The sequence below is a fragment of the Halichoeres trimaculatus genome, unplaced genomic scaffold, assembly GCF_033239565.1.
Source record: "Halichoeres trimaculatus isolate MK-OKI-2021-1 unplaced genomic scaffold, fHalTri1.1 fHalTri1_scaffold_14, whole genome shotgun sequence".
Lineage (NCBI taxonomy): Eukaryota > Metazoa > Chordata > Actinopteri > Labriformes > Labridae > Halichoeres > Halichoeres trimaculatus.
In genome coordinates, this window is record NW_027437192.1 from 291,205 (window position 1) to 316,028 (window position 24,824).

General features: G+C 45.0%; 4 protein-coding genes across 5 annotated transcripts in view; all 4 read right to left on the reverse strand.

Annotated features, from left to right (window-relative positions):
- Positions 1–288: 288 nt before the first annotated feature.
- On the reverse strand, positions 289–12,072 carry LOC141803245 (uncharacterized). The gene is made up of 5 exons (XM_074687207.1): positions 11,967–12,072; positions 11,857–11,867; positions 7,992–9,820; positions 4,551–4,735; positions 289–2,673 (listed from the first exon to the last, which is right to left on the reverse strand). The coding sequence occupies exons 1-5, from the start codon at positions 12,070–12,072 to the stop codon at positions 1,652–1,654; spliced, it is 3,153 nt and encodes a 1,050-aa protein (XP_074543308.1). The 3' UTR covers positions 289–1,651.
- An 813-nt stretch (positions 12,073–12,885) lies between these two features.
- Positions 12,886–20,818, reverse strand: LOC141802636 (uncharacterized). Of its 2 annotated transcripts, XM_074686201.1 has the most exons (3): positions 20,546–20,818; positions 19,695–19,919; positions 12,886–14,520 (listed from the first exon to the last, which is right to left on the reverse strand). In XM_074686201.1, the coding sequence occupies exons 1-3, from the start codon at positions 20,700–20,702 to the stop codon at positions 13,031–13,033; spliced, it is 1,872 nt and encodes a 623-aa protein (XP_074542302.1). In that variant the 5' UTR covers positions 20,703–20,818; the 3' UTR covers positions 12,886–13,030. The 2 variants fall into 2 exon arrangements, with proteins under 2 accessions (XP_074542302.1, XP_074542303.1); XM_074686202.1 differs by lacking the exons at positions 19,695–19,919; positions 20,546–20,818 and adding an exon at positions 16,384–16,698 and having other exon boundaries at positions 12,886–14,712.
- LOC141802642 (uncharacterized) lies at positions 17,297–19,568 on the reverse strand. The gene has a single exon (XM_074686214.1). The coding sequence runs from the start codon at positions 19,312–19,314 to the stop codon at positions 18,616–18,618; it is 699 nt and encodes a 232-aa protein (XP_074542315.1). The 5' UTR covers positions 19,315–19,568; the 3' UTR covers positions 17,297–18,615.
- Positions 20,819–22,290: 1,472 nt separating the features above from the next.
- The window catches only part of LOC141802649 (uncharacterized), a 5,666-nt gene continuing 3,132 nt past the window's right edge, over positions 22,291–24,824 (reverse strand). The window contains exon 3 of the mRNA XM_074686222.1: positions 22,291–24,313. Coding sequence (XP_074542323.1) covers positions 22,524–24,313 — 1,790 coding nt within the window. The 3' untranslated portion in view covers positions 22,291–22,523. The remainder of the gene's footprint in view (positions 24,314–24,824) is intronic.

The following is a 24,824-nucleotide window of genomic DNA, read 5'->3' on the forward strand; positions in this document are numbered from 1 at the left end:
AGGTGAGTGAAAACCACTAGAAACCTGGTCTGACCTTCACTGTTTGTGAGCAGAAACCTGATAAACACAGAATCACAGGACTACATCTCCCAGCATGCTTTGGGAAGCTATAGATGATTGTTGTGATCTATTCAGAGCTGTTGATTCCTCAACAGGAGCCTGAAGGAGGTCTCTCTGAAACAGTTTCTTTAAACCAGCAGCAGGGGGCGCCCCAGCACGAGGTTTGTTGAGTAAAAGTGAAAAATCAAACACAGTGAGCCGAGTTATAAATCAGGAGATTTTTTTATTGATACCAGAGAAGAAGAAACATGAAAACAGACACGTGACGGCGCAGAGTGAGGAGTCAGAGCTGAGGCCTGAAGTTTGTCTCTGTAAGGTTCAAACTTTTAAAGATGAATTTATTTCCTGGTTAAACCAGACGAGGTGAGCAGACAGGAAGCAGAGCCAGGAGTCTTTTCCCTGACAGGAAATCAGAGCAGCTCGTTCTGTTTGTGTGGATCTGATGAAGCTCGTGAACTTAGAGTCTGGTTTTCAGGATCCAGTCAGGATCCAGTCAGGATCCAGTCAGGACTCAGTCTCCAGGAGTCTTTGTTTCGTTGACGCAGTCAGAGCACCGCGTCAGGAGAGGAGGGTCAGAGCGCCACAGGAAACATCAGGAAACTCACAGACGAGCCGGTCTGACTCTGATCCCTGAACTCTGACCTTCATCACAGAAACCCTCCTCTTCATCATCGACAGGACGCTAACCCGCGTCCTCGTCTGGACTCTGGCTGTTTTTACAAACCTCCTCCTGCACCAGCATCACCTGCTGGTCCAGCCTGAACCCGGTCTGGACTGGACTCTGCTGCAGTCTGTGAAGACCTGTAAAATCCTCAGACTGCCATCTACTGGAGTGAGACGGTATTATAACTACAAAACAACAACACTAACATCAGACGTGAAGTGACGAGAATAAATCTGTTAAATCTTCTCTCTGCTCGTCTTAACGAGGTGTTTACTCCACAGAGTCATTAAGTCCATAAAGGACTAATCCACTTTTTTAACCATGTGTGGATTAAATGTTAAAGGTTTTTTTTCATCAGCTGTACAGATGAAGAGTTAAACTCTTCCAGATTTATTTTCAACAAACAATAAAACTTTAGGTTTAAGATTAAACGTGATGATTCTGCTGTGATGTGATTTTAACGCCTTTAAAATGTTTGATTCACAAAAACAGGATCCTGAAATCTCTCCATGATTTTGTTTTTCCAGAAAAATATAAAACGAACGTTAAACCACTGAAAATAATAATTAAATGACAAAAAACAAAAACTGAACACTTTCTTCAAAGCACTCCTCCAGGAAATCTAAAAACATTTCCTCCTCTTGCTTAATTTCATCTTTAATGAAACTCATCCGTTGTTGTTTCTGTATTTCTAACACTGATGTTTGAGACTTGATCTGGTTTCAGACTACGGTCAGCAAACAGCCGTTCCCACAGAAACAGCCGACTGGTTTCTCTCTACGTCTCATGCTTCCTGTTTGGAGGAGCGTTTCCCGATGCTGTTACGTTCAGCGTTGAGGCTGTTGTTGAAGAATCTTCCGGATGGCGAGACCTTTCTGACTGATGTGTATACTTAGGGACAGCCTAGTGGTTTCTCTCTGATGTGAACTAACGGATTTCTACGACAATGTACGGTAGCTCCTCCCCCTGGTGATCCACCTGGCTCTCTGAGGGGTTGAAGTCCTCGCACTCAGAGCGGCTGAGCGGTTTCTCTCTGGTGTGGTTTCTCATGTGTTTGGCCAGGTAGTACCGTCCCTTCAGCCTTTTCCCGCACACGGTGCAGGTGAAGGGTTTGTCTCCACTGTGAACGGACAGGTGCTGGGTCAGGTTTCCTTTACTCTTGAAGATTTTCCCACACTCGGAGCAGCTGAAGGTCTTCTCCTCTCTGTGAACAGACATGTGTTGGCTCAAACTTCCTTTGCTCTTAAAGATTTTGTCGCACTCCGGGCAGCTGAAGGACTTCTGGTCCACGTGGACCAGCATGTGGCGGGTCATACTTCCTCGACAGTTAAATGTTCGGCCGCACACGGAGCAGCTGTAGGGTTTCTCCCCTGTGTGAATGATCATGTGTTTGGTCAGGTTTCCTTTACAGTTAAAGCTTTTTCCACACTCTGAGCAGCTGAAGGGTTTCTCTCCTGTGTGAACGATCATGTGAGCCGTCAGGTGACCTTTCCTCTTAAAGATTTTCCCGCACTCGTAGCAGCTGTGTGCTCTGTCTGTGGTCTCTGTGATGGTTTCCAGAGGGTTGACGCCTGGATGTTGCTCTGCAGACCCAAAAAACTCATCTTCATCCTCATCCTCAGTCTCAGCCTCAGAGGAGTCCTCGATCTTCACCTCGATCTCCGGCTGTAAGTCCATCGCTGGATCTGGATCTGGTCCTCCACAGTCCCGAAGCTGCGAGGACTGAGGTTTCTCCTCCTCCTCTTCACTCTTTACGGTGACCAGAGATAAGGGGGACGTGGTGGAGTCCACCCCGGACCAACCCTGGAGCTGCTCCTCCTCCTGACTGCTCCACAGCTCCTCCTCCTCCTCTTTGATGTGGGGGGGCTCAGAGTCCTCCTGCTGCAGACTGGAGCTCCACTCCTGCTGCTCTGGAGGCTCTTCTTTCATCACCACCAGCTGCTGCAGGCCTGCACACACACACACACACACACACACACACACACACACACACACACACACACACACACACACACACACACACACACACACACACACACACACACACACACACACACACACACACACACACACACACACACACACACACACACAGACAAAGGAAATTGATGACTTTCAGAAAATGACTCTGACACCGTCTGTCCTGCTTCCACCTCCAGCTCTTTGTGTCAGTAGAGGTGTCACGCTCCATGAGGCCGTTCGGCTCGGTACAGAGCTGTATGAACGAGTCCAGTAAGTTTACGTTAGCCGCTGCACATGGCTCATTAATATTCACGTGAGTACTCGTCTATGATTGGCTGAGCAGGGAAGGCGTTTTAATATTCATGAGGAAAGTGGTCTGTGATTGGTGCTTTGCCATCATGTGCATATCATGTGGACGTGACGTCTCACGGTGAGCCAATCAGAAGATGAATATCAAAGAGCTTCGTAGCCACAGGAGCTGGAAGAGCCCCCCCCCCCTCGCTGTATGATGGTTAAGGTTTTGGTTTAATAAACATGATAAACAAGCAGATGGTTTTGTTGTTCCATACTGTACTGAAACTGTACCAAACCGTGGTTTTTATGTACCGTTACACCCCTAGTCATTCTGTCACTGAGCCTGGTTTCATAGATCTGAACAGTTTAATCTCTGGTTTAATCTCTGGGTTTAAAGCAGACTAGCTGCTTTAGTCTGAGCTCAGTTTAAAATCCTCCTGACGTCCTGTGGCTCAAAGGGGGACCTTAAAACCTGACCCTGGTCTTTGAGTCTCTCTGTGGCTCAGGTCTGCCTTCATCACACCAGACGCCATAAATACTGAGTCTATCATCAGATTATTACATAATCTGTCATCATATTTCTACACAGGTGTACAGGCGCTGTGATTGGTCCAGGTGTGGTGGCTGTGATTGGTCCAGAGCAGCAGGTGTTATCTGATTGGTTCAAAGGGGGCACAGGAGCCTGTTTTTTTATCAGGAACTGGTTTATAACAGATACACACACACACCCAGTGTTGCCATAGTAACCTGTGATTACTCCTTTAAATCGTTACTTAGTTACTGTATTGATTACTTGATTTTAAAAGTAACTAAGTAAGGTTATAAGTTACTTTTTAGTTACATTCAGCAGCTGTGGACCACACCCATCGCCTCATGGAGCCGCACGGTTTAAATCTGTGTGACTGTGACTCTAACGAAGGATCATCTGAGTCTGATGCAGAGACAGAGATTACTGAAAGCTGGGAAACATGTTTGTTACAACAAACAACAGAAAGTATAATTTATACATTTGAAACAAAAAACCTAAGAAAGCCTGGACTGAATTATTTCTGGTTCAGTTTCAGTTTTAATTTTCTTTTTTTGATTCTTTGTTTCAGTCGGTTTGTTTTTATCAGCTTCATGTTTGTGTTGACGCTGAGCTCCGTGGATCCTGGCTCTGTTTCACTAAGATCAGCTGATACTGACTCACTCTGCCTGGTCAGGGCACCCCGGTCTACAGAGTCTGGACTCATCTCTCCTCAGGTAAAAGTCAAACCCCTCCTCCAGCATCTCTGGTCACAGGTGACACACCTGAGCTGATCTCATGCTGATCACGTGACTCTCCTCACTCCCTGAGGCCCAAAAATAAATTAAATAAATCTTTTTACTGAGGACAACGACCAGAAGAGCGACGCACAGTGACGCACAGTGACGTACAGTGACGCACAGTGACGTACAGTGACGTGATCAGTATTTTTAACCTGAACTGGTTTGAAACAGTAAGTGGTCAGATCACTCCTCACTGAATCAGGGGACTCGTCACAGCGTATACAGATAATGTGTATATATGGTCAGAAACCGGATCACAGACCTGGTCCCTGTAGACCCCCTCCAGCTGCTGAACCTCCATCCAGGGCTCCTCTGTGTCGGTGTGGCTCCTCTCTGTGTCCGGGCGGGGCTGTGTCCGTGCGGGCTGCGGGGGGAAGGTTCCGCTCAGAGGAGACCCGAGGACCGGACATTCTCCTCCGAACCGGGACCAGAACCCGGATCCAGACCCTGGTTTAAGACCAGTTTTTCTCTCCCGTTTCACCGTCACACATCTCTTCATGCTAACGCTCAGAGGACCGGAAACACTCCGCTCCTCTCTCTGCCTGCTCTGATTGGCGGAGGGGAGCAGCCTAAAGGTGAATTACCGCCACCTACCGGACGGGAGTGAGAGCGGCGGAAAGAGAGAACTACAGCTGACAGAGACAGACCAGCAGAGGAAAAAGAACAGGCTCAATATGAATAAATAAATAAATAAATAAAAAGACTAATGAATGTAACACCTTTTCATACAGGGTTAAAAAATGCTTCACAAAATTAAAATGAAACAATAAAAAGAGAGATTTCAGGAGGACGAGATCAATACCAGAGAAAGAACAGAAGAGAAAAAAACTATGATTTTAAATATATATATATATATATATATATATATATATATATATATATATATATATAAGGTCTTGCCTGAGAATGAAATAAAAAAAACAAAGATAAAAAGATAAAGACTTCAAAAATATGATTAATAATCTTTTTTTTTTAAAAAGGAAAAAATAATAATAATTGATCATCAGCCCTGTGATTGGCTGGAGACCAGTCCAGGGTGTACCCGCCTCTCCCCCAAAGACAGCTGGGATAGGCTCCACCCACCCGCGACCCTGAACAGGAGAAGCAGCTCAGGAAATGAATCAATGAAATTTATCATAAAATTAGTTTGAATGAATCAGTTTCACCTTAAAGTTTATTCTCACAATTTATCCTGTTCCTGTAAAATGAAACAAGAAGTTTCTAAACTCAGTGATGACTGACACACAGATGAGCTCTTGAAATAAAAGGGATCAGGATCAGGATCAGGATCAGGCTGAGGATCAGGATCAGGATCAGGATCAGGATCAGGATCAGGCTGAGGATCAGGATCAGGATCAGGATCAGGCTGAGGATCAGGATCAGGATCAGGATCAGGATCAGGATCAGGCTGAGGATCAGGATCAGGATCAGCCTGTGTTGGTTCTCCTGTTTTTGAAGCAGTGGTGTTTCCTGTGGAGGATCAGTGTGATGTTCTTTGCTAGCTTAGCATCATGACTCTGCTCAGTTCTTTCCCGCGGTGTAGATCTGTTTCAGAGAGAAACCCCCCAAAGGGATCTAAAGAGTACCAAAGTCAGACGGCTCCGGCCTGGACCCTGCAGACTGCCTCTGTAAACTGTTCCTCTTTTTTAAAGAGCAAAATAAAACTCTCAGAGACGACCGACCGACTGAAGACCTTTATTTCTCTCTGATCTGGTCGTTACGTTTCAGAAAGCAAAGACTCTGGGATGATGAAGCACAGTTCTCTTAAATCCACATGAACAGAAACATTAAACACCATTACAGAGAAGAAGAGTGAACAAACTTTTATATTTAAAGGATTTTGTTTTTAAATCGTCTCCTTTCTACGTTTTACAACTGAAATCTTTAAGATTTACTGAGTTTTCTGACCTGAAGCATCAAAAGTTAAAAACAGCTCAAAGGTTTTTCCTGTGAGGAGCAGAGATCTGTAGAAACCTCTTCCTGTCCCTGCAGGTTTGTTCAAAGGAGTCAGCATCACTGCCCCCTACTGGACGCAGTCAGTACTACAACAACACTGAGGTTTAACTTTCCAAGTCCAGATAAAACCAGCAGAAACACTACAACTGTGTTAGTCTGTGCTAATAACAGCTTCTGTGTGTGTGTGTGTGTGTGTGTGTGTGCGTGTGTGTGTGTGTGTGTGTGTGTGTGTGTGTGTGTGTGCTCAGGTAAAGGTGTCTGACAGATGGAGAGGAGTGAGGAGAAGCAGAAGCTCTCCTCTAACAGCTGAAGCTAACAGCTGAAGCTAACAGCTGAGGCTAATGAAGAGAAACCACCAACCTGCTCCCTCTCAGGTGATCTCGTCACATTCAGCTGTTCTCTGCTCGATGACTCCTCTGATCGCAGACTGACCGTGCTCCAAAGAAAATGGCCGTTCAGACATGGAAAAAAAACACTACTTCCTGTGACGTTGGTGGGCCTTCAAAATAAAAGCTCAGTTTCAGTTACAGCTTCCGTGTGAGGTGGTTTTGTGGAGCCTCTGGGGTCCTGTAGAAACATGTGACGTTCAACGTAGCGCCCGTTTCCATGACAACAGCTTCAGCAAACAACAGTTAACCACAGCTAACATCAGAGTCCAGGTTTTTCAACGACAGATGCTGAGTTTGTTAAGTCGCTGTGCAGCCGCAGCGTTTGAGTGTTTGTTCCCAGGATCAGACACAGACTCCACCTTCAGTCAGAATAATTAATAACAATAATAATAAGAAACTTCCCCTAACACTGTCAGCTGCTCCTGTGATTCTGAGTTTCACTGCGTCAGGCTGTTTTAAAGCATGACAGCATCTCATTGGTTAATTTATGGAGAATATAAAAAAAATCTCTGCGGCTCATTGATTTCACTTCATCCAAGGTGAGAATAAAAACAAGGAAAACCTGACAGTCTCAATAACTCAGCACGCTGAAAACTCAAAGAGGTCAAAGTTTGACAACAAAATCACAAACAAAAATAATATTCATTCAACAGATTTTAAGATGAATTACTATGGACATAAGAACATGAATTAACAAAGAAAACACAGATAACAACAGAATCAGGAAGAGATTAGGATTATTTCTACCACAGTGACTCTTTAAAAATGTCAAACTCATAAAAACAGAAACAGAAAAAAGAAAAAGACATTTCTTTGTACTCAAAAAAAGAAAATTCAGCAAATTTAAGCAAATTATAAAAATATGTAAACAAAATGTAAAGAATAAATGAGGAAACATGTTTGATTTTTAGAGTATAAAGTGCCACTGTTGATTTTATTAAAATCTTTTAACATTTGATGAATGAATTAACACAAAGAAGCAAATACAACACCAGACTTTCACAAACACTTTTTTTTCCTTTACAGATTTTAACAGAAAAACATAATTTTATTTCTTTTTTATGAAATAAATACAAACAGTAAATCAAGAACTAATCCATGTGAATATCACACAGCCTGATATACAGAAATACAAACTGTACAAAGCACCGTCACAACTGTTATTACTGTTCATGTGATCAACAATCAGCTCATTATCCATCTCATTGATCATCTCATTGATCAGCTCATTGATCAGCTCATTGATCATCTCATTGATCAGCTCATTGATCGTCTCATTGATCGTCTCATTGATCCCTCTGATCATGATGTTGTTGCTGAGCTGGATTTCCACTGACAGCGGCTGAAGTCAGTAGCACCACGCCCCGCTGCTCTGAATGATGAAGGGTTTCTCTCCTCTGTGATGGATCATGTGTTTGGCTGCATATTTTTTCTGGGTGAATCTTTTCCCGCACTTGGAGCAGCTGAATGGTTTCTCTCCTGTGTGAACAATCATGTGCTTGGTCAAGTTTCCTTTCTGGGTGAAGCCTTTCCCACAGGTAGAGCAGCTGAATGGTTTCTCTCCTGTATGCAGGATCATGTGTCTGTTTAGACTTCCTCTTTGTGTGAATCCTTCGCCACACTCGGAGCAGCTGAAGGGTTTCTCCTCCGTGTGAACTGGGATGTGACAGTGGGAAGTTATTCTGTCGCTCTGATTGTTCTCGGAGGTGTTGGAGGGTTTCTCTCCTGTGTTTATTTCCACGGAGATGGGTTCATCTTTGACGTTTTCAGATCCTAAAACACCCTCGGAGGAGCTCAACGTTCTCTCTCTGCACTGGAGTAACCGATGGTTGTACATGCTCCCTCTGGAATTAAACTTTTTCCCACACTTAGAGCAGCTGAACGGTGTCTCACCTGTGTGGATGATCATGTGTTGGCTCATATTTCCTTTTCGGGCAAACCGTCTTCCACACATGGAGCAGCTGTATGGTTTCTCTCCTGTGTGTGTGGTCATGTGTCTGGTCAGACTTCTTTTTTGGGTAAATTTTGAGCCACACATGGCGCAGCTGAAGGGTTTCTCTGCTGACGTAGTTGTCGTAGTTGCTGTGTGTGTTGCTCCATGGTCAGACGGGCTGAGCGGCTCCTCTCTGGGCTGGATTTCGTTGTGACCTGTTAAATATTTTTTAAACTTGGATCTTCGGACAGCCTCTGAGCAGCTGAAGGTTTTTCCTCCTCCGTGAACTAACCGATGCCTCTTCATGCTCCGTCTGGTTGTAAATCTTTTCCAGCACTCAGAGCAGCTGAAGGGTTTCTCCGAGCTGTGAATCACCATGTGTTGGGTCAGAGGGTATTTTCGAGCAAATCTCTTCCCACACGTGGAGCAGCTGAAGGGTTTCTCTCCTGTGTGGATCTTCATGTGCTCTTTCAGATGACATTTTCTTTTGAATGTTTTCCCGCACTGAGGGCAGCTGTGAGTTTTCTTCACCTTCAGTCTCTGCTCAGAGTTTTCAAGGCTCGGCTGATGATCTCTCGTCTCCTCAGATTTATCATCACGACCTTCTGTCTCCAGCTCAGACTCCTCAGTCTTAATCGCTGTCCCTGATGGTAAATATCCTTCTATGTCCATGTTTCTGTTCCTGTCTGGTCCTGGTCCCTGTCCTGGTCCTGGTCCTGTGAGGATGTGGTCTTTGATCAGGTGGCTGACCCTGTGTTTGAGGTTTTTCTCCCCTGTGTGGATCCTCATGTGTCGGCTGACGTCTCCGCTGTATCTGAACCTCTTCTGACACACGGAGCAGCTGAAGGGTTTCTCTCCGGTGTGAAGTCTCATGTGACTGATTGAATTCCCCTTCTGAGAGAATCTTTTACCACAGAAGGAGCAGCTGAAGGGTTTCTCTCCTGTGTGAATCCTCATGTGGGCGTTCAGATGTGGTTTACGGTCGAATCTCTGACCGCACTCGGAGCAGCTGTACGACCGCTCCACAGATCTACGCTCAACAGGGGCGTCTCTGAGTCCCTCAGAGTCCAGACCAGACTCAGACTCCCTGTTCCCCTCTACATCACAGTCACTGACCTCAGTCTCTGAGGAGTCCTCAATCTTGACCCTAATCTCTGGTCCTGAATCAGTCTCTGGATGTGGGTCAGTGTGTGGTCCTGGATCAGTCTCTGGATGTGGGTCAGTGTGAGGTTTCTCCTCCTCCTCCTCCTCAGTCTTCACAGGGACAGGAGTGAATGTGGTCTTGGTGGTCTCAGCCTCCTCCAGTCCTTGAAGCTGCTCTCCCTCCTGACTGCTCCACAGCTCCTCCTCCTCCTCTTTGATGTGGGGGGGCTCAGAGTCCTCCTGCTGCAGACTGGAGCTCCACTCCTGCTGCTCTGGAGGCTCTTCTTTCATCACCACCAGCTGCTGCAGGCCTGCACACACACACACACACACACACACACACACACACACACACACACACACACACACACACATGTAAGTAAACACGATCCTGATAAAATCATCTTTAGAAGAGAAATATCTGATGTGTTTTTTTTTTCATTTCCACCAAAGATCAGCTGATCAGTTAATAAGTCCTCTCTGGTTTTTGGGTCTGGACCGGGTCTCAGGAAACCAGGAGGATGAATCTCCACTGAGAGCTGAAGATTTGGTATTAACGGGACTTTTACTGTGAAAATCCTCAAAGCTTTTCCACCCTCAGCTCATCTCATGATGCTTCAGGCCGAGGCCACGATCAATCAATCAATCAATCAATCAATCAATCAATCAATCAATCAATCAATCAATCAATCATAACAGACTTTACAGAAACATGAACAGGTCGAGTTTTGTAAATGTTGATAAAGTTTTATGATCAGAAACTGAACATGAAGACCAGATCAGTCTGATCCTGATCCTCTGTTTCACTTCTTCATTAAGTTAAAGCAGGTTTTACAGAGAGGAGACAAACAGCCACCAGGGACCAGATCAGTCTGACACATGGAGCCAGGACTCAGACCTGATCCACATCAAGACCTGAACTCAGCACCTGCAGGACTCACAGAGCTCTGATCCATTTACTGACCCCAAACAGGGTCCTAAAGCCTCCTCAGACCAAGACCAGTATCTCAGAGGGGTCATCATCACCATCATCATCATCATCATCATCATCATCATCATCATCATCACCATCACCATCATCATCATCATCATCATCATCATCGCCCTGATGCTAACCCCATAGTTAGCTCCTGACGCTATCTCTCTCTCTTCCTCTGTGTGTGTGTGTGTGTGTGTGTGTGTGTGTGTGTGTGTGTGTGTGTGTGTGTATGAAGCTAAGCTAACGGCTCGGAGGTTCAGAGTTCGGGTTCAGACCTACTCCTAGTCCGGTTCTTCCGGGTCTTCAGGTCTTGAGCCGCAGTTTTCACCGTCACTGCCCCCCCTCCAGCAGAACCGGGTCTGGTTCTGGACCTCTTCAGACCACCGCAGACCTCTACCGTGAGCAGCTCCTCTGCCGTCAGCCCGGAAGAAGGCCGGTCACTTTCAAAATAAAACCAGTTTCCATTTCCGGTTCAGCATTTCGGTTTTAAAAACACGTTAAACCGATTCTGCTGTGAAGAGGAGTCAGTGTGAGAACAAACCCGAGTCAGTTTGACTCTTCTGTGTTTAATGCTCTGAATGTCTCTGAGGGGATGAGTTTTCTCTGTGAAACATGGTGTTCAGGGCTTTTAATTTGAAGGAAAGAAACGGAAGTGTGGTTGTTCTTGAAATTACATTGTAGAAAAACGTTAGAGACATGTTTTGAAGTGTGTTACAATGAACAACAGCTCGTGTCTGTGTCACTCTCTGTCCAAGCCTGAAATAAGTCCGGTTTATCAGCAGAGCACAATTCATACACGAGGCAATTCAAACAGCTAACATAAGATAAATCACAGCAGGCAAAATCAAATCATCGCATAAAATCACATCATAAAACATTAAAATGATTAATTAAATTAAAAGAGGAGAGCAGTTGTCGTATGTTATGGTTCATATGGTTCCAGCATGTCAGAGATGATCTTTGGTGCTGGACCATGAAGGGACTTGTAAAGAAGCAGAGCTGTTTTAAAGTCTATTCTCTGAGCCACAGGAAGCCAGTGCAGAGACCTGAGACCTGGACTTATATGGTCGTATTTCCTGGTTCTGGTCAGGACCCGAGCAGCAGCGTTCTGGATGTTCTGACTCTGGTCTTACAGCTGGTTTTGAGAGTCCAGTGTTTGGGCCGTTACTGTAATCTCACCTGCTGGAGACAAACGCGTGGATCAGTCTCTCTAAGTCAGGTTTAGACACTATTCCTTTAATCCTGGAGATGTTTCTGAGATGGTAAATGACCACGTACTGGTCTGGATGTGGGGCTTCAGGGAGGAGCCTCCTCTGGGTTTAACCACGGCGGCTGCTTCCTGCTCTGACACAAACACAGAGAGCTGCTGTGTTTCCTGTTTCATCAACGCTGCAGGAACTTCCTGTCCACGCTCTTCTTCTCTGTCTCTGAACCTCTCTGCGACTTCAGAGCGTGAGCAACAACGTTTTCAGTCTCTGTGGAAGAAAAACACAAACACAAAAGCTGCTTCTGGTTTGTGAAGTCATCAATTACAGTTTCTAGTTTTGTTGTAAAAAACACAGAGACAGAAACAGAATTCTGTTTGTAGACGGTTCCTGAACCAGAACGCTTTATATTTACAGGACGGGTCAAAGTGTTAGTGACGGGAGAAACAGCTGATCGTTGTTATTTCTCTCAACAGATTCATAATATTCATCTGTTTTTATTTGGTGTTTAAGATGGACGCTCTGGACGGACGGCGCCCTCGTTTCCTGAGAGGAACATCACGTCAGATCGTTCACACATGTGTCCCTGAAATACCCCGAGCAGTCTGAAACACGTCACATGATCAGTTCATCACCAGGATCAGACACGGTGGATGTGATGAAATAATTCAGGAAATAATTTTAAAGATCATCATCACATTGTTACAAAAACACCTCACTCCTGGTTTTAAATAAAACAGATTCAGATCCACTGAGCTGATACATCCGTCTGGTTTCTCACTCGCTCACACATTCATCACATCAGGGGGAAAAAAAGTCACATGACAGGAAATCCAGTTTCACGAGTTTACTGGTTTTCAGGTTTACAGTCAGACAAGTTCAATCATTAAATTCATTAAATTCAGGAGAAACTTTGTACAACTTGGAGTTTGATGAGTTCATCTGACTCCTTTAAAGTGTGTGTGTGTGTGTGTATGTGTGTGTGTGTGTGTGTGTGTGTGTGTGTGTGTGTGTGTGTGTGTGTGTGTGTGTGTGTGTCCGCTCAGTCTGCTTCAGTTCCTCAGATTGATTTTGGCGAGGCCGCCAGGCCTGACACTTTCAGTCTTCCTGATTGTTCTCAGTTTTTAAAGTTTGGTCTTAATTTTCTAAATCTGAAGACAGACCTGGGAAGGGGACCACGTGTGGTCGAGACTCAGGAGCTGAATCCTGATCGCCCCCCTGGAGGACTGCTTCCTCTGCGCGCGGGGTCTGAGATGGAAACGCTGAGCGATAGCGACGACACTTGTGTCTTTTCAGCAGAGAGGGCAGAGGGAACCTTTTCCCGCAGAGAGTGCAGACGAAGGGTTTCTCCTCGCTGTGATGGGCCATGTGTGCAGACAGAGTGCTCTTGTGTTTGTACCTTTTCCCACACTCAGGGCAGGAGAAGGACTTGTCCTCCACGTGAACAGCCATGTGTTTAGCTATGTTTCCTTTATGGTTGAATCTTTTCCCACACTCGGGGCAGCAGAAGGGTTTCTCCCCTGAGTGAACGATCATGTGTTTGGTCATGTTTCCTTTGTGATTGAACCTTTTTCCACATTCAGGGCAGCAGAAGGGTTTTTCTCCCGTGTGAACTCTCATGTGATCTCTGAGACTCTCTTTGAGGGTAAATCTATTCCCACACACAGGGCAGCTAAAGGGTTTCTCTCCACCGTGAATCACCATGTGTTTCATCATGTTTCCTTTGTGGTTGAATCTCTTACCGCACTCGGGGCATTCGAAGGGTCTCTCTCCTGTGTGACGCCTCATGTGATTAATCAGGAAAGCTTTTTGGGTGTATCTATTACCGCACTCAGAGCATCCAAAGGGTTTCTCTTCTTTATGGTATGCCATGTGAGCGGTCAGAGCAGACTTGTAGGTATAAGTTTTCCCGCACTCAGGGCAGCCGAAGCGTTTCCCCTTGGTGTGAACGCTCATGTGTCTGGTCAGGTTGATCTCCAGAGTGAATCTTTTGTCACACTCGGAGCAGCCGAAGGGTTTCTCTCGAGTGTGATGTTCCATGTGGGATGTCAGACCGGACTTTCTGTAAAACTTTTTCCCGCACTCAGAGCAGCTGTAGGTTTTCTCTTTGGTGTGCGCCCTCATGTGTTCAGACAGATTCTCTTCAAAGCTAAACTTTTTATTACAAACAGAGCAGCTGAACGGTTTCTCTGCTGTGTGGTGTTCCATGTGAGCTGTCAGGTAACACTTCTTAAAATATTCCTTCCCACACTCGGAGCAGCTGAACGGTTTCCATCCCATGTGGATTTTCATATGGTTTGCCAAACTTTCTTTCCTGGCAAACCTTTTGCTACACTCAGAGCAGCCGAAGGGTTTCTCTCCAGCGTGAGCTCTCATGTTATTGGTCTCTGCTCTGTTTTCTGGCTCTACAGAGTTTGATCCTGGCCGCTCCGCGTCGTTATCGTCGCTGTATTCAGTCTCAGACTCAGACGTCTCTTCACTTTTGATTTCAGTCTCTGACTGAAACTCAGTCTCTGGATGTGGGTCAGTGTGTGGTCCTGGTCCTGCTCCTGGTCCTCCACAGTCCTCTCCATCAGCTCCTGTCTCCATCTGTTGCCTTTGTCTGTGATGAAGCTGTGAGGACTGAGGTTTCTCCTCCTCATCCTCGCTCTTCACAGGGACAGGAGTGAATGTGAACTTGATGATGTCTCCTCCTCCCAGCGGCTCTCCCTCCGGACTGATCCACAGCTCCTCTTCTTCTTCTTTGATGTACGGAGGTTTCACATCCTCCTGCGGCTCTGGAGGCTCTTCTTTCATCTCCTCAGTATCAGCAGGAAAAACTACAGAGAGATGAAGAGAAAGTGATGAGTTCATGTTTCAAACAAATGTTTATCTTTTTCTTTTCCATCTGAGAGTTCAGAGCAGAGCTCCTCTGTTGTTTGTTTACTTGTTGATTGTTTTTAATAAATCAGCTGATCAGAGCCACTGAACCTGCAGGAGGTCAGATAGGAGTGAAATGATGCAAAGTTAAACCAGTAAATCTCGTCACTTCCTGTTATAATAAAGTGTTTACTTCTACAAATTCACTAAAGCCCATTTGATCCACTAATTCACTTTTTTTAACCATGTGTTGATTATATACAGAAGTGTGTTTTTTTCATCAGCTGTAAAAAATAAAAATCCAGATTTATTTTCAGTGAACGATAAAACGTTTGGTGTAAGATTAAAAATCAAATGAGATGATTCTGCTGTGAAATGATTAATAAAAAACTACATGTTAAGATCTGATGATTCTGAACATTTATATTAAAGGAAAAACTGGAAACCAGAGGAGTTCACTGTGAAACTGACCCAACAGATCAGTCAGACCACATCACTACACAACTGTTAACAGACTTAATGACATTATTAGCTCTGAAAACAACTTCTGTTATGAACAAATACTTTAAAACTCGTTGACTCAGCCCTTACGAATAAAATATGAACCAATATATTTTTTAAATGTATTGTAATATATTATTTTCCAATACATTTTCCAATATATTATATATTTGATATACATGGAATAATATATTGAGGGCACATATACAATATATTATAAATCCATGAAATATTTTGTAATTTATTGCAAAATAAACAAATGATTGCTGCTTTCCATATATTGCAATATATTGGAAAATATAAATACTAAATCTCATATATGGGAAAATATTACCTGATATATGACATGATATTTTCCAGTATGCTGCGATATATTTTTCTTTCGTAGAGGAGCACACATTACTGCTCATATCCTCACTCTGGTAACTAACACAGCTCTGGACTATTATCATTTTTAGTCTTTTCTTTTGTCTTTTTTAACTTTTTCTCTGATTGTTTTGTTTTGTCTTTGCACGTCTTGGTTGAGCATAACTGTATTTTAGTCTCTGGCTGTAACTTTGTGTCTATTGTTAATTGTAACTTTGGTATCACTAAATTAAAAATAAAAAAAAATACAGACCACATCCAGAAGCATTAGACAGCATGCAGCGCCCCCTACAGACTACAGTTACTGTGACTTTAGCATGAAGCTGTGACCTCAGTCTGACCTGTGTGTGTGTGTGTGTGTGTGTGTGTGTGTGTGTGTGTGTGTGTGTGTGTGTGTGTGAGTGTGTGTGTGGCACAGCAGATGTGTGTGTTCTTCATGTTGTTGTTGATGTGTTTCCTGTTTCCTGTCATCTCTCTCTCTCTGTGTCTCATCTCTTTCCTTCCTCCTCTGATCCTCAGTTTTATTTCTCCTCCTCTGATCCTCAGTTTGATTTCTCCTCCTCTGTTCCTCGGGTGATGTTTCCTCTCTCTGCTGTGAACAGCCTCTGAGCGTCTGTGCTTTGAGTGAATCTTTAAATGAAGCTGATCTGATGTTAGCCGAAGCTAGCTGAAGCTAACTGTCTGTTTCCGGATGCTAACGTTAGCTGGAGGCTAACCTTCCAGAGACATCCGCGGTGATAACAGAGTAACAAAGTGAAGCTAACCCGCTCTGTGCAGCTTGATCTCCGGGATCCGGATCACGGACAGGACCCGTCTTTGTCTGAGCAGCTCCTCCGCTTCGTGTCCCGACCTCTGGTCCTCGGAGTCTCTGCGGGCCGCAGCGAGCAGCCGGCGGCCGAACAGCTCCGTCAGGTCCTTGAAGCCCAGCATGACCCAGATCCGGGTCCAGACTGCGGCGGAGACCGGAAATACTCCTACTCTGAGTTTACCGAGCTCATCTCCACACGACAACAGCGCTAAGCCCTGGAAGGCCACGTGACCCGGAAGGAAAACAGGAACGACAAAGTATATCCGGCCTTCAAAATAAAAGAAGAGTTTAATGCACCGCAGTTTGTTAGTCTGGATACAAGTGGAAAGATAGTTCTGGATAAGAAAGACTTTAAATTTATATAGTTAATGATCAATAATAATAAATAATGATAAATAATGATAAATAATAATAAAGTTAATAATGAATAATAATAAATAATGATAAACAATGATAAATAATAATAAATAATGATAAATAATAATAAATAATGATAAATAATAATAAATAATGATAAATAATGATAAATAATAATAAATAGTGATAAATATTGATGCAGTTAATAATAAATAATAGTAAATAATGATAAATAATAATAAATAATGATAAATAATAATAAATAATGATAAAGTTAATGATAAATAATGATAAATAATAATAAATAAATAATAATAAATAATGATAAAGTTAATGATAAATAATGATAAATAATGATAAATAATAATAAATAAATAATAATAAATAATGATAAAGTTAATGATAAATAATGATAAATAATAGTAAATAATGATAAATACTGACAGGGAGAATCTGCAGGAACCTCTTTTTGTTAGATTCCTAAATCTAAAAGTTTTGGCAGGTTTGTTTGTTCTCACTTTTATTTCAGCTTCGTTTTTCTATTTCTACATTTGGTTTAGATTTACTGAGTTTGTATTTTTACATTTTGCTCCTTTTCCTCATAGTAAACAAATAAATAAAGAAATAAAAACTCTACGTGAAACAAACAGACCTGGTACATTAATCAGTCAAAGTCCAGCGTGAGATCAGCAGAAAGAGTCGATCCAAACACCACCACACAGTGAAGCTGACCGCGCTGAATCAGCTGTTTCTGTTCACACATAATAAAATGTATCAATACAGGATAAAACATTTTTATATGAAGCAAAGTGTCCTGCTCATCCATCTGATGCTTTTTTAACAAAAGAATTTCAAAGATTTATTTCAGCCACTTTGAACTCTGTTCCTGCTTCTTAAATTAATTTGGAACATTCCACTGGTCACATGATCCACAGGAAGTAGCATCATTCAGATCCTCTGCAGACCAACAGGAAGTTCACTCCTTTATTTTTCTGTTAGTGATGAAAACTCTGACCGAGGGGTTCACATCTCAGCTCAGTTCTGCTCCTGAAAATATTTTTTAATCTTATTTATTTTTTAAACACTTTTTTTATCTGCCTCGATGAGTTCAGTGTCACCATGATATCAGCATAAATAACATGTAGCAACAATTCATGTGTTTAATAATTCCAACCTAAAAACTCTCTCCTGTCACTCTCAGTCCTGTGACTCATATGAAGAGGAACTGGACTGAGTACCAGGAACAGGAGCCAGTAGAGTCCTCTGGTCCTCTTGTTTAATCAGTGGGAACATGAGTCGAGGTCTTAATGATTTTAGTGACATTTGAGATTTTAATGAGTGAAACTGTTGAGGTCTCAGATCAGTTTCACAGAGAAACTTTGTCGCTGACAGCAGCAGGAAATAAACCGTCACACTGACGTTGATTTTCAGACATTTTAGAGTTGAGTCATTGACATTTGATTCTTCAGGGCACTAGAGAGAGAGTTCAGCATCACGGTGTTCATTTACACGTCTGATGTAAAACTCTGTCCGGGCTTCAGAGACTCGGCACAATGACCCGACCGTCTGCGTGGAATCATGTCTCACGTTTATGAGTTTGATGTTGAAACTTTTTGTTGTTTGATTTCTTCCTGTTTCTGATGTTTGCACTCGTCACACCCGGCTCGTGTCCTCTGGTCTCCTGTCTCCATCTGTTCATCAGGAAAGTCTTTGGTTTCAGGTTTAACAACGCTATCTGTGTCTGTCCGTCTCACTCGCCTCCTGTTCCTCCCTCTGTGCTCCTCAGTTTGAGTCTCAGGTCTCAGGGATGGGAGGTGAAAGGAGTCGACCCTCAGTGATCCGCCATGTGAGCTGTCAGATCAGACTTGTTGTTAAACATTTTCCCACACACAGAGCAGCTGCAGGGTTTCTCTTTGAAGTGAACTCCCAGATGTTTTGTTAGATTTCCTTTTTGATGAAATCCTTTTCCACACTCGGAGCATTTGTAGGGTTTCTCTCCTGTGTGAAGTCTCGAGTGTTCTCTCAGACGACCCCGGCGGGTGAATCTCTGACCACATTCAGAGCAGCTGAAGGGTTTCTCTCCTGTGTGAATCTTTGAGTGAGCGGTCAGATTGCATTTCTGGGTAAAGCATTTCCCGCACTCAGAGCAGCTGAACAGTTTCTCTCCTTTGTGGTGTTTCATGTGAATCGTCAGACCGGACTTTCTGCTGAATCTTTTTCCACAGTCGCAGCAGCTGAAGGGTTTCTCTCCCGTGTGAATGATCATGTGTCCAACCAGACTTCCTTTCCGTGTGAATCTTTTTCCGCACTGAGAGCAGCTGAAGGGTTTCTCTCCTGTGTGGTGTTTGATATGAACCATCAAGTTACACTTTCGCCTGAATCCTTTCCCACACTGGGGGCAGCTGAACAGTTTCTCCCGGCTGTGAGCGCTAATGTGTACGTTCAGAGAGCTTTTATTGTGAAAGGCATCATCACACTGAAGGCAGATAGACTTCCTGTCCTCTCTGTGACGAGGGGTCAGAGCAGACATGGAGTTGTGTCTATTACCACTGTTACCACATTCAGAGCAGCTGAAGGGTTTCTCTGCAGGGGGACTCTGTGGGATCAGATCTTCAGTCCTTCTGGAAGTTTCTCCACACAGGGAGCAGGTCTTCAGCTCTGCTCTGTGATCCTGATCCACCGTCTGCTCCCACTCACAGCTGTCCTCAGTCTCTGGGTCTGAAGAGTCCTCCCTGTCCTCAGAGTCCTGATGTGGGTCAGTGTGTGATCCTGAATCAGTCTCTGGATGTGGGTCAGTGTGTGGTCCTGGATCAGTCTCTGGATGTGGGTCAGTGTGTGGTCCTGGATCAGTCTCTGGATGTGGGTCAGTGTGTGGTCCTGGATCAGTCTCTGGATGTGGGTCAGTGTGAGGTTTCTCCTCCTCCTCCTCCTCAGTCTTCACAGGGACAGGAGTGAATGTGGTCTTGGTGGTCTCAGCCTCCTCCAGTCCTTGAAGCTGCTCTCCCTCCTGACTGCTCCACAGCTCCTCCTCCTCCTCTTTAATGTGGGGGGGCTCAGAGTCCTCCTGCTGCAGACTGGAGCTCCACTCCTGCTGCTCTGGAGGCTCTTCTTTCATCACCACCAGCTGCTGCAGGCCTGCTGCTGCTGGGACCTCTACACTCACACACACACACACACACACACACACACACACACACACACACACACACACACACACACACACACACACACACACACACACACACACACACAGAAACAGGTCGTGGTAAAAATCAAACTTTGTGACATGATTTAAAAACAGACGAGGCTGTGGGAAATCTATCAGACCTGAGTGAAGTTACCTGAGATCACCTGAGATCACCTGAGTCTGTAATCAGAGCTCTGATTGGTCGGCTGAAGAGTGTAATGATCTTTAAAAAGGTCAAACACTGGAACATTAGTTTAGAGCAGACAGAAACACTGCCCCCCAGTGGAGGGAGAGTCAAACTTCCACACATGGAAACACCTTCAGTCTCTGAAGCTGCGGGACGTTTGTCCCAGGAATAAACCGGTGATAATAAATAAATCAGCAGGTCGTTGATCTTCACTTTGAACGCGTCACAGGCGGAACTGAGGGTCTACACACGGTGAGTCATCATAAACACGAGCAATAAATAAAAAAACACGCGTGTAATCCGTGGATCTGTGGGTCTGATGAACACGTGTGTGAATCATTTTGGGTCAAATCTCTTCCCGTACTTCAGGAGCAAAGGGGGACCTACCTGCGACCTGCTTCGGATCAGCTGATGAGACCTCACAGACCGGTTCGGTTCGTCTGAGCCCCCCATCACTCCCGGACGAGGCTGTGGGTCCAACGGGGTCCGTCCGATCCAGGTCAGACCGTCTGCATGGAGCTGCAGGACTCTGGGATCCGGACATGATCCAAACACAAGAACGGAACCGCAGGACCCCTAAAAGTGTTTTTAGGATCCTGCAGGAAAACGGATCAGCTCCTGGTTCTTACTGAGCCCAGAAGACCCGAGACCAGACCCGGAAACAAAACACGGCTTCTTCTTCTTCTGTTGTTACAGCGGCCAGCATCAGCAGCCCGCGCTTTACCGCCACCTAGTGGAAGCTGTTTTGTTTTTCTCTCTGAAAGATGAAAAGTATCAGGAGTGTTGGTCTGATCGGCTCTGACGCTGAAACTCGTGTTTGTGCTTCAGATGCTGTTTGTTGATGATTTTCATTTCTTTTTAAAATCTCTCAGCTTAATTTATCTGATACAGTCTGTTTCCCTCTCTATGTGTGGGTTTAAACTGTGGATGTTGTCTATGAATAAAAAAAAATATTATAATTATTGAAATAAACAAACATGTTGGAGCTGCCTCTTATCTTTGGCCCTGAAGTTGTTTCCTATCGACTGTAAATCCTGCTCCTCAGTAAAAGAAAAGGTTTCATAGTTTCTCTGTGATATTAACAAACTGACGCGTCACCTGCTGTGACTCTGAGTAAACTCCAAACACTTCCCAAGACTTCCCTCTGAGGATCAAACCTTTAAAAAGTGATGATCCGCTGATACCCGAGGCTCTGACACATGCGCCGTAGCTCCTGGAGCAAACGTATCGAAGCGCTGAGCGTGTATCGGTCACGTGACGAGTGACGTCTGAAACAGTTGAGTGAATCGAACCACTGCTGTGGCTCGGACGTCAAACGAAGCACCTGATTGGCTCATTTTGTCATGTGATCCAACATAACGTGATAGACTACTCAGAGTAAACAGTTATTGTTGGGCTGAGCATCATAACATGAGAATTATAAATCACACAAAACAGATTTCATCACTGGCATCTGTGGCTCTGATTTCTGTCTAATTATGACGAATTAATTATAAATTAAATTAAAAAATAATATTAGACATCTGGCCTCAAAACCATCATCAAAATCTTTTAAGTTAAGTGATATTTAGATTTGTTTTAGGGTGTGATATGACTGATGTCAGACTAAAGTAAGGAGCTACTGTGAACTTCAGTCAGACGTCACAAAAACATCGACTTTATTTTTATTTTTTAAAATGTATTTTATTGTGTGAGTGAGTGTGAAACCAAACATCCATGAAACAATGACTTTAACATTTCAACTGCACTTCATTTTATTGACCACTAGATGGCGTACTAGAGCTCTGTATCAGTGAAGCATGTTTTCAGATCAGGTGTCGGAGCGTCAACAATCATCACTACCTTCAAAGTTTGGACTGACAACGATTCTTCATGAAACACACGGAGGAGCTCAGAGCAACGCGCTGCGTGTGTCTGTCGACGGCCGGCCAATCAGAGCGAACAGATTGATATGAGCTACGGAGGCACCAGAGGGACAAAATAAAGACTAAAGAAAAGAACAACACGCGCTGTTCAACAGAATTCATCCAGTTTAATGTGAATTATCAGAAATATTCAGAGAAATGATCCAAACTGAAGAAGAATCAGCAGTTTGACCACAACGTCACAAACGTATGAAACAGGTCGAACCAGAGCCACTGCATGCCTCAGTGTGTGTGTGTGTGTGTGTGTGTGTGTGTGTGTGTGTGTGTGTGTGGAGCCCTGAGCAGGATCTTATAAAAACTGGTTTGAAACGTCTTCTTCATGTTGTTGAATAAAAATCAAAGAGAATCAGTAAAAGATAAAAACATGAAACACGTCAGTGAAACGTTTGAGTCTGTTTTCGTTTCTTCTGTTTGTTTCAGGAAACTTTCAGGTGTTTGACTCACAGACTGGCCTCAGATTGTGGACTGATATCCAGTCCAGGGTCTGGGTCTGGATCCTGGATTTCCACCTTGATGACTGCAGCCGCTCCGCAGGGGGCCGACGTCTGATCAGCTGATCCAAAGTGCTGGCGCTTGTGTTTGTTGAGGAGGGAGAGCATGTAGAAGCCCCGCCCACACACGTCGCAGGTGAAGGGTCTCTCCTGGGTGTGGAGGGCCATGTGGACCTTCAGGCAGCCCTTCTGTTTGTAGCGTTTGTTGCAGATCGAGCAGCAGAACGGGCGCCGCGCCGTGTGCGTGGCCATGTGTCGGATCAAGCTGCTGTTGTTACAGAATCTCTTGGCGCACGCGTGGCACTTGAGGAGCTTCTTCTCGGTGTGAAAGACGAGGTGTCTCTTCAGCGTCTCCTCGTGGCTGAAGGTGCGCGGGCAGTAGGAGCAGCAGAAGAGCTCCTCCCCTCTGTGGGCGGCCAGGTGAGACTGCAGGTGAGCCACGTACTTGAAGCCTTTCCCGCACTCGGGGCAGAAGAGGATCTCCCTCTTCACGTGGACCCTCAGGTGTTTGCTCAGAGCCTCCCTCGAAAAGAATCCTTTATCACACTGAGAGCAACCGAAGGGTTTCTCTCCGCTGTGACGTTGTACGTGCAGAGTCAGTAACACCTTTCTGGAGAATCCTTTCCCACACTCAGAGCAGAGGAAGGGTTTCTCCTGTGAGTGGACCTTCATGTGGGTTTTCAGTTTTCTCTCGTGTTTATATCTTTTCCCACACTCGAGGCAGCTGAAGGGTTTCTCTTGGACGTGAACCACCTGATGCTCGCTCACTTCGCTGTTGCTGTGAAATCTTTGGTTGCAGTCGGGGCACTTGAAGGGTTTCTCTCCTCGGTGGAGTCTCATGTGAGTTGTCATGTGCCACTTTTGTGTGAATTTTCTGTCACACAAGGGGCAGCTGAAGGGTTTCTCTCCTGTGTGCTGTCTCATGTGAACGCTCAGGACGAACGGGTCGGGGAATCTCTCGCCGCACGCGGGGCAGCGGAGCTTCTCTTCCTCGTGAGCCAGAGTGTGAGCGGTCAGCTCGCGCTTCAGCTTGAATCCCACGCCGCAGTCGGAGCAGCTGAAGGTTTTCCTCTTGCTGTGGACCCTCATGTGCTCAGCCAGGAGGCCTTTGTAGTAGAAGACCTTGTGGCAGTAAGTGCAGCTGAGCGGTTTCCTTCCCATGTGCATGGTCATGTGCCGGGTCAGGTTTGCCTCGTAGCTGAATCTTTCCCCACACTCGAAGCAGCTGAAGGGTTTCTCTCCTGTGTGGGTCCTGATGTGAGCCTCCAGCCGGTGTTTCTGGGTGTACCTCTTCCCACACTCGGAGCAGCTGAACAGCTGTTTCTCTGCAGGTTTCACCTCCTGCTGCTGGTCTGGGCTCCCCGTGAACGTTAGCGTCTGAGCGCACTCCGAGCAGCTGGACAGTCCCTCCCCGAGGCGAGTGATGTGTTTGGCTGCATGCTCGTTCTGTTCGTATGTTTTCCCACACAGAGAGCAGCTCTTCAGCTCCCCTCCACAGTCCTCTCCATCAGCTGCTGTCTCCACCTCTTCACTCTGGCTCTGATGAAGCTGTGAGCTCTGTGGTTTCTCCCCTGTGTGAGCTGGAGAGTGGATCTCCTCGTGCCAGGTCAGTAAACCTTTCTGGGAGAAACTTTTCCCAGACGTGAAGCAACCAAACGGTTTTTCTGCTGTGTGGGTTGTGACGTGTGCTCTCATTTGTTTTTTATTTTTAAAAGTTTTCCCGCACTGAGAGCACTCGTGCTTCTTCTTCTCTGACCTCTTTTCCTTTTCCTCAGAGTTTGATCCTAAACTGTGCTCAGTCGTCCTCCTCCAGTCCTCACTGTCATCGGTCTCTGGGTCTGAGGAGTCCACCATCCTCACCTCTGGTCCTGGATCAGTCTCTGGATGTGGGTCAGTGTGAGGTTTCTCCTCCTCCTCCTCCTCAGTCTTCACAGGGACAGGAGTGAATGTGGTCTTGGTGGTCTCAGCCTCCTCCAGTCCTTGAAGCTGCTCTCCCTCCTGACTGCTCCACAGCTCCTCCTCCTCCTCTTTAATGTGGGGGGGCTCAGAGTCCTCCTGCTGCAGACTGGAGCTCCACTCCTGCTGCTCTGGAGGCTCTTCTTTCATCACCACCAGCTGCTGCAGGCCTGCTGCTGCTGGGACCTCTACACACACACACACACACACACACACACACACACATCACTCTGGTTATACAGAAATAAAAAATAATAAATCTTTTTTTAATCTTTCACTGCATCAGATCTTTTC

Coding starts and splice junctions, on each gene's coding strand:
- LOC141802642 (XM_074686214.1), bottom strand. CDS start 19,314: ATGTCTGCTCTGACCCCTCGTCACAGAGAGGACAGGAAGTCTATCTGC.
- LOC141803245 (XM_074687207.1), bottom strand. CDS start 12,072: ATGAAACAGGAAACACAGCAGCTCTCTGTGTTTGTGTCAGAGCAGGAA. Junction 4,736..7,991: donor ATTCAGAGCAGCGGGGCGTG/GTGCTACTGACT, acceptor GTCTTAAACCAG/GGTCTGGATCCGGGTTCTGG. Junction 2,674..4,550: donor AGGGGGTCTACAGGGACCAG/GTCTGTGATCCG, acceptor GTGTGTGTGCAG/GCCTGCAGCAGCTGGTGGTG.
- LOC141802636 (XM_074686201.1), bottom strand. CDS start 20,702: ATGTCCGGATCCCAGAGTCCTGCAGCTCCATGCAGACGGTCTGACCTG. Junction 19,920..20,545: donor TGATCCGAAGCAGGTCGCAG/GTAGGTCCCCCT, acceptor CAGCAGCAGCAG/GCCTGCAGCAGCTGGTGGTG. Junction 14,521..19,694: donor GGAGGAGGAGGAGGAGAAAC/CTCACACTGACC, acceptor AGGAGGAGAAAC/CTCAGTCCTCACAGCTTCAT.